The sequence below is a fragment of the Sinocyclocheilus rhinocerous genome, unplaced genomic scaffold (assembly GCF_001515625.1).
Source record: "Sinocyclocheilus rhinocerous isolate Xijiao unplaced genomic scaffold, SAMN03320098_v1.1 scaffold771, whole genome shotgun sequence".
Lineage (NCBI taxonomy): Eukaryota > Metazoa > Chordata > Actinopteri > Cypriniformes > Cyprinidae > Sinocyclocheilus > Sinocyclocheilus rhinocerous.
Genome location: NW_015640450.1, coordinates 620,703 through 629,582, shown reverse-complemented (window position 1 = coordinate 629,582; position 8,880 = coordinate 620,703). Strand labels below are relative to the sequence as shown.

The following is an 8,880-nucleotide window of genomic DNA, read 5'->3' as shown; positions in this document are numbered from 1 at the left end:
ATCTAGTCGTTGCTTGTTTACAGTGCTTTGTTATATGGAGCAGTTTGTTAGATCGCGATATATCTAATTTTATATCTATCTATATCTATCTAATTTTGTCTAAAGAAGTGCCGACAGATGTATGAAAGTACACAAGTCACACCGTAATTTAAAAGTGCAGACTTTAATGTACAGTAAAACAATGTACAGTAATGTACAGTAAAACAAAGGCAGAATACCATATACCATATACCGTGTTTAGATGTGTTCTGCCTTGGTTTCTCCTGGGCTTTTCTCCAAGATACTTATACACATGATAAAGGAGGTCATATATGTCCCAAAATTATCAATAACTCATTTCGACCAAAAACGAAGTTATGGTGTTTTGTCTTTGCACGGCAGCACTGCTGTCACCATAGACGGGCGTGGTTTCAGCAACTAGCGCCTCAGCTTCACCCACGTCCTGCCTTTTTGCCCATTTTCGATTATCTGAGAGTGACACGCTGCGAAGATGGCGGCGGTCGGCTCCGCACACCTTAGGCTTCAAAAATGCTCTTCTGAACCCTACGAGTGACGTCACGGACACTACGTCCATGTTTTTTTACAGTCTATGGTAAAAAGGGGCATAATATGTCTCCTTTAAAGGAATAGTTCACCCAAAAAATGAGAATTAATTAAAAAGACAACATTTTGAACAACATTGGACCCCATTGACTTTGATTGTATAATATATATATATACTGTATATATATATATATATTTTTTTTTTCTGTAAAAATGTTTTTACACTGGTTTAGAGCATCATAAGGATGAGTAAATGATGACACAGTTTTCATTTATGGGTGAATAATCTGTCTATGATCCAATCTGAATAACATCCCTTGTATTTTCTCTAACAAAACTTTCAGGTACATGATAAGCTGCAAGTGATAAGCCTGTGATATCTGCTCTGTTAATCGTTTGCCATGACAATCGTTAAACTTGCCATGACAAACAACAGCATTGTGCAATAGAACATTTTCTCAGTAGCTGTTTTTTTTTTTTTTTCATTATCTTGCCATAAATAGCCCTGTCCACACTGAAATCTCATTGGCTTCAAATCCTTTTCCACATAACTTGTATTGAACATTAAATATGTTTTCATTGACTGTGATTTAATTTTTTGGTCAATGAATAAGAAGCTAATGAATCTTTTAGTTAAAATGCATGTGCCTAGTTTTAAGAAAAGTCATCTTTTCATTTATTTAAAAAAAAATTATACCATTTTCATAAAAAAAGAAATAAATTTAATGACAAATTTGTCATGCTGTAGCCATCAAGAAAAAATATATATATATTTTTTTCTTCCTTGATATATCAGGACTGTTATGACAAAAAAGCTCACTGTATTGTATATGGCTTTAAAGCTGGTTAATGGAATGAGAATGAGTGGAACTTCTTTGTTTTTCTTTCTTTTTTTAATGATTACTTTCACATCACACCCCTCCTATACCTCTAGCAGACATGCCTCTACCAGGTCCATGCGCCCTAAATATAGCCCAACTTTGGCTTGCGTGTCTGGATTTCCTGTCAGCTTCAGATCTGGGCTGATAGCACTCTTTCTATCTTAAGGACATGTTAAATTAAACTACCTCCATTTGTAACTGCCATCATCCTTTCCCTTCTAGTCTCCTGTCCTATATCATGCTTCAATGAACTTGTTGTTGGGCTTTCCTTCACGGATTGATGAGAAATGTAAACCCTTGAAGTACAAAGATGAAACGGTGCAGTCATCGTTGCCATGGTTGACCACATGTTGTGTTGTCTCTCCGACATGACATGGTTTTTCTGCCTTTAATGCCCTAACCAGTTACAGTAGCATCTTTGCTCGTTCTGTCTGTTATATTCACTCTAACGCTCCTCTTTTAATTAAATTACTTTAATTTGTGGCAGGAAATTGAATGACAGAGCCTGCTAATGGATAAGCTGAAAATCAGTCAAGGTTAGGACACATTGTAACAACTATGTTTTCCTATATGCATATTTTTAGGTTTGGTAATTTTACTCGTTAGACAGTTTTCATGATAAAACCGTCTTGGCAAAGTAGTGCCCTTAAATTTCTCAATAAAGCATTGCCGCTATAGCCATACACGTTTAGATAGATGCCTTTGGTCATTGCGTCACACAGTCTGATGTTTTTCGAACATCCTGCCATGTGTGTTGTCAATTTAAAAATAGTTTGACTTTTAAAAACAGGCTTTGAACATTCAGTTCCATTCTGTTTTGCTTCATCAACATGTCTTATTTAAACACCTCTAAGAAACACGTCCAATCAGGTTCAGATGAACTTGAAACTAGCCTAATTATACAGAGCTTCCCGAAGACGATTAGTGGACTAGCCATTCACACAACTCAATAAACAGTTGCCTTTAAAAATATGGAATTATGCACATCCCTAATATTCACAGGGGAAGGAAAGTGCAACATTAGTTCAACAACTAAAATCGTAAGTTTAGTTAAAAAAAGGGGGGAAAAATCACAGACATTCTGTAAAAAAAAAAAAACACTTAAAAAAATCTGCTGTAGTTTACATGCAGAATGCAAGAGAGTTATGTATATACAGTATATATATATATATATATATACAGTGGGTACGGAAAGTATTCCGACCCCCTTAAATTTTTCTTTGTTATATATATACACTGAAAAAAATGTTTCATTCATCCAATTAAAAAATTTTTTTGGTAATGATTCACATCTATATTTTTTTAACTTGAGCCAATGAAAAATAAATAACTTGCCCGTAGGGCAAAAATAAATAAATAATAAATAAAAAATTGAAAAACAAATAACTTGCCCTTAGGGCAAGTTATTTACAGTGGGTACGGAAAGTATTCAGACCCCCTTAAATTTTTCACTCTTTGTTATATTGCAGCCATTTGCTAAAATCATTTAAGTTAATTTTTTTTCCTCATTAATGTACACATAGCACCCCATATTGACAGAAAAACACAGATTTGTTGACATTTTTGCAGATTTATTAAAAAAGAAAAACTGAAATATCACATGGTCTTAAGTATTCAGACCCTTTGCTGTGACTCTCATATATTTAACTCAGGTGCTGTCCATTTGTTCTGATCATCCTTGAGATGGTTCTACACCTTCATTTGAGTCCAGCTGTGTTTGATTATACTGATTGGACTTGATTAGGAAAGCCACACACCTGTCTATATAAGACCTTACAGCTCACAGTGCATGTCAGAGCAAATGAGAATCATGAGGTCAAAGGAACTGCCTGAAGAGCTCAGAGACAGAATTGTGGCAAGGCACAGATCTGGCCAAGGTTACAGAAAAATTTCTGCTGCACTTAAGGTTCCTAAGAGCACGGTGGCCTCCATAATCCTTAAATGGAAGACGTTTGGGATGACCAGAACCCTTCCTAGAGCTGGCCGTCTGGCCAAACTGAGCTATCGGGGGAGAAGAGCCTTGGTGAGAGAGGTAAAGAAGAACCCAAAGATCACTGTGGCTGAGCTCCAGAGATGCAGTCGGGAGATGGGAGAAAGTTGTAGAAAGTCAACCATCACTGCAGCCCTCCACCAGTCGGGGCTTTATGGCAGAGTGGCCCGACGGAAGCCTCTCCTCAGTTCAAGACACATGAAAGCCCGCATGGAGTTTGCTAAAAAAACACCTGAAGGACTCCAAGATGGTGAGAAATAAGATTCTCTGGTCTGATGAGACCAAGATAGAACTTTTTGGCCTTAATTCTAAGCGGTATGTGTGGAGAAAACCAGGCACCTGTCCAATACAGTCCCAACAGTGAAGCATGGTGGTGGCAGCATCATGCTGTGGGGGTGTTTTTCAGCTGCAGGGACAGGACGACTGGTTGCAATCGAGGGAAAGATGAATGCGGCCAAGTACAGGGATATCCTGGGCGAAAACCTTCTCCAGAGTGCTCAGGACCTCGGACTGGGCCGAAGGTTTACCTTCCAAGAAGACAATGACCCTAAGCACACAGCTAAAATAACGAAGGAGTGGCTTCACAACAACTCTGTGACTGTTCTTGAATGGCCCAGCCAGATCCCTGACTTAAACCCAATTGAGCATCTCTGGAGAGACCTAAAAATGGCTGTCCACCAACGTTTACCGTCCAACCTGACAGAACTGGAGAGGATCTGCAAGGAGGAATGGCGGAGGATCCCCAAATCCAGGTGTGAATAACTTGTTGCATCTTTCCCAAAAAGACTCATGGCTGTATTAGATCAAGAGGGTGCTTCTACTAAATACTGAGCATTTTTCAGTTTTTCTTTTTTAATAAATTTGCAAAAATGTCAACAATTCTGTGTTTTTCTGTCAATATGGGGTGCTGTGTGTACATTAATGAGGAAAAAAAATTAACTTAAATGATTTTAGCAAATGGCTGCAATATAACAAAGAGTGAAAAATTTAAGGGGGTCTGAATACTTTCCGTACCCACTGTATATATATATAAGAGGGATGTTGTGAATATTGAGTATATTGACTCCATCCCAGGACAATTGAAATCTAAAACAGCAAATCACTCGTTTGCAGCTATTGTCGTCTTCTTTTTTGCATTTTTCTATACACACTTTCTCCAGCTCCTTTGATTCTTAGCTATATTGACATTTATTCCAGTCAAATTCGCAAGCGCAGAATAATTGAAAGCTCTGACAGTGTGAATGAATGAATCCCACAATACCAGAACAGTTGCCAGTACTACTTTTCCGGATTTTCTGTGTGGAAGAGGCTTAAGGTTTCTAGGTGCCACACCTAATGGTGTTGACTGGTGTGTAATTCGCAGCAGACAGTCAGTCAAAGGGGTTGGGAGGTGGAGAAGAGCGGTAATCCTGTTAGCAGGCCTCTTGCAATCTGCTGAAAAGTCTGTCGTCTTTATCTCAGTGTTGCCCAAGAAGAAACAGAGACAGTGGCTTTATGGAAAACACAGCCCAAAACTCTAGGCTGGATTAATCATGCACAGAGGTTGTAGTTATTTCCCGACAGAGTCAGGTTTGGGCAAGGTGCTCCGTTCAGGGTAGCAAGTGTTTTTTTATTATTATTTTGTGCATGTTTATAAATTTATTTAAAAATATATTTTAATTTAATAAAAAATATATTTAAATTTTTTAATTAAAATTCATTTTAATATTTTTTGAGAGGGTAAAAAGGGCGAAAAATTACAAATGTCTTGGTATCATACTGAGAAATTATTGAAAAGGAAACATATTTGAAAAACTTTTGTCCACCAACTAAGTCATGTGGCGCAGAAAAGAAAAAGCAAAAAACAGTAACTGAACCTCATGACTTTGAGGTCAGTAAGTCTCCTAAAATATTGTATCTTTTGACTTTTTAATAACCAGGCAATGTCATGTGGTGCAACTCTCCCCAAAAAAGTAATATTAGTAATACATTTTAATTCATTATATTTTAAATAAAGTACTTTTTACCTTGAAAAAATCCTAAAAGTGTAAAAATCTAAAAGAATCTTTAAAAACATGTTTGAAAATAATGATTTTATTAAATGGTTACACCATAGAGACATTTTAGCGCCATTAATTGTAAACTTTATTGAAAATGGTATTTCATAGCTATGTGAAAATGGCATAAACGTGCATGAATGCAAAGAATAAATTCTAAGAACTTGGATTATATGTTTTAAACTCCATTTTTAAAATAGTATTTCATGTTTTCTTTATCGTAGATACTCTATTTTGTTATTGACCAAATATATATTTTAATTCTTCACATAGTATTCCTGAGGTAGCTTTATGGTAATTTTAGCTAAATCAATTTTCCAAGCATGTGTTTTCATAGTGATGCAAATCAAAGCTACTAGGATTCCAAAGATCTAACAGGTGAGGACAGAGACTTTCAGCAAAGACCCCTTTGGAATTCTAGACATGCTGGCAAAAGTAAACTCTTGGTACCCATGCATGAAGTATATTCTTACCTGTCCCTGGGGGTGGATGTGGCTTGGTAAGCCAGGCAGGGGCCTGATCTAGTGCAGGGGGGAGTCAACTGGGAACAGAGCATGTAATTAGCATGTTTAGAGTCGCGGGTGACCCTGCTCACACGTTGATTGACAGTTCTCGCTGCTGCTTGGCAACGGCCCCCTGGGAGGTTTCAAATCCCATCACTGGGCTGTAATTGAGTGTCAACAAACAGGCAGGCCTCCAACGGAGCAGACCTCTAAAGACTGCTGCATATCTCCAAATGGTGTGGATGGGCTTCTCACAACACTTCTATAAATCAGATTCAGTCTGAATGCTTTGAATAAGACTGCTTTGAAGCCGTCAAAGTTATGACAAGTTCTTTTGATTCCTCAGTTGCGATATTGATATGAATCAGACACGTTTTATAATAATGTTCTGGCAAAATGTGGCTATCAATGAGGGTAGTGTAGAAACATGACAGCATAATGACGTTAAGCACATTTGGGCTTTAAAGACACCCAGTGTTTCACAGTACCTATGTCAATGAGTTGATATTAAAGTGAAATATGAATCAGAGCATGAAAGGACTGCTTGAGTGTGTATGTCACTGTTTATGAAGCTGTGTGATGTTATGAATAAAAAAAAAAAAAGTAAAGCACATAGCTGACATGTCAAGGCTCAACATGATGTCAGCCTGATGTCATGCATATCCATTGCATTGGCATTACTGATGGTTTACTTGAATATGTATTATGATTGCACTAAGATGTAATGTTTCATAATAATTATTTGTTTTAAGAAGTTACTTGTGATTCTTGTTGCATATGAATATTTCTTTGAATGTGTCTTTTTTTGTTTTGTCCCTCTCTCAGCTCGATGACTGTGCTTTACAATTGTCTCACAATGGCAGTTATCTGGACTTGGAGTCCACCTTGGCCGAGCAGAGAGATGAACTTGATGGATTTCAGGAGGATGGAGGGTAAGCAACTGCACCTTCATGCCGTCTTCTTTGGAACAAAAAAAAAATCACACAACTATTTTCTATACAACTGTTAATCTCCAAAAATGACATAAAAACACCACAAAAAAAAAAAGCACCATAAATGTAGATTTTCATGAATGAATCATTCAGTCTGATTTGTGAACTGAATCAACCAGTGCATTAAAGTAGTAATGAACTACATTTATAATCAGTGTTGGGGTAACGCATTACAAGTAACGCGAGTTACGTAATCAGCTTACTTTTTTCAAGTAACTAGTAAGTAACGCATTAATATCTGAGTTACTTTTTCAAATAAGTAATGCCAGTTACTTTTTTCCCATTCATTGATTGAAAGCTCTCCTGTTCCCATGTTGAGAGAAATCGGGAGCAAGATGTTACTTTAGTTCTAGAATAAATGTGAACATGCATTAAAAAAAACAAAAAACAGATTTAGTTTTCCTCAAAATAAAATAAAAAGTAACGTAACGCATTACTTTCAATAAAAAGTAACTAAGTAACGTAATTAGTTACTTTTTTAGGAAGTAACACAATATTGTAATGCATTACTTTTAAAAGTAACTTTCCCCAACACTGTTTATAATGTTAGCAAGATTTTACATCAAAATACACCAAAATTTAGAAGTAATAGGCTATTTTCTGTCCTGTTTTTGAGCCTCTCTGCAGAACGGTCTGTTTTATAAGCGGGGCGCATTCAAGACTCTGAAGTAAATGCCCACTGCTGTGATTGGCTAACAGTTTTGCATATTAAACTAATAGAAGGACGCTGCTGTGACGTATGCTGAATATATCAAAAGATCAAGGGAAATTTGATTTCTTAGTTCATGGCCCCTTTAAAAAGAAACTGCTCAAAAGTACTATTTGTTCACTAATCCAGTTGCCTTGGCTCTCAAGCTCACTAGAGAGAAAATTTATCAGTGAATACTTACTTAAAGTTCAGTCTATGTTTTTTTTTTTTTTTGGAGCTTAAGAGCTGCCTGATGATTTTTGTTTTATGTTCTATGAGAAAAAAAATACAGCAATTTGGTGTGGAACGACATGAAGGTGAATAAATAATTACAGATTCATTCATTCATTCATTCATTCATTCATTTTCACTTTTGGCTAAATTATGCCAAATTACTTTGCTTGTAGACCAGAAGATCAATGGATGGATAAATTACTCACATATCCTTAAAAAACTTTATTGACTTTGAATAGGTTAAAATGGTTAGAAAATGAAGGTTGAAGGTGTTGGCTTGATTCTCAATAGCCTCGGGGGGACTATTTTCTTAATTCCTACATTTCAGTCTGTATTCACATCTTGTTACATTGGAGGAAACTATAAGCACAATCCTGTCACGTGCATTCCATAAAACATTCCATCTAAAGCTATCAGAAAGACCTTAAAATCTCACAGCACATGTTCTTTTATCTTCAGCACATACCACATACGTTCTATGACAGGCTTCTATTCAGCCAGCCCTCAAAATACCTGACTGGTTGGCAAGGGCACAGATTATGTCATCCTCCGGTCTTAAGAAAGCTGGCAAGATTCAGAGTTAATTGTCTTGTTGAGCAAAGTCCAGAGTAGATCTCTGTCTGCTGCAGTCTTTCCAGTGCTGTAGACATTCGTAATGTCTATGATGAAAGTATTTCTACTATTTTGAATCATTTTGCTCCCATAAAATCTAGACAGGTCCCTTCCTCGCACACTTCTCCTTGGTTCACCTCTGTTCCCACTACTGAACTTCTCTCTTTATGCCATGCTCATAGCTTCTCTAATTTTGACTCTATTGTCCCCACAGAGGTTGATGAGATAATCAGGCTGTCTAATTCCTCTACTAGTCTTCTTGATCCTGCACCTACCTCTTTACTGAAGAATTGCTTGCCTGCTTTGTCACTACCCATCACTCACTTTATTAATACGTCAATGTCATCTGGAACTGTACCATCAAAGCTTAAGATTGCTGCTGTCACTCCAGTTCTTAAAAA

General features: G+C 36.9%; 1 protein-coding gene across 1 annotated transcript in view; it reads left to right on the top strand.

Annotated features, from left to right (window-relative positions):
• LOC107752839 (FH1/FH2 domain-containing protein 3-like) overlaps positions 1 to 8,880 on the top strand; it is a 212,572-nt gene that overhangs the window by 15,525 nt on the left and 188,167 nt on the right. The window contains exon 2 of the mRNA XM_016568910.1: positions 6,779 to 6,885. Coding sequence (XP_016424396.1) covers positions 6,779 to 6,885 — 107 coding nt within the window. The remainder of the gene's footprint in view (positions 1 to 6,778; positions 6,886 to 8,880) is intronic.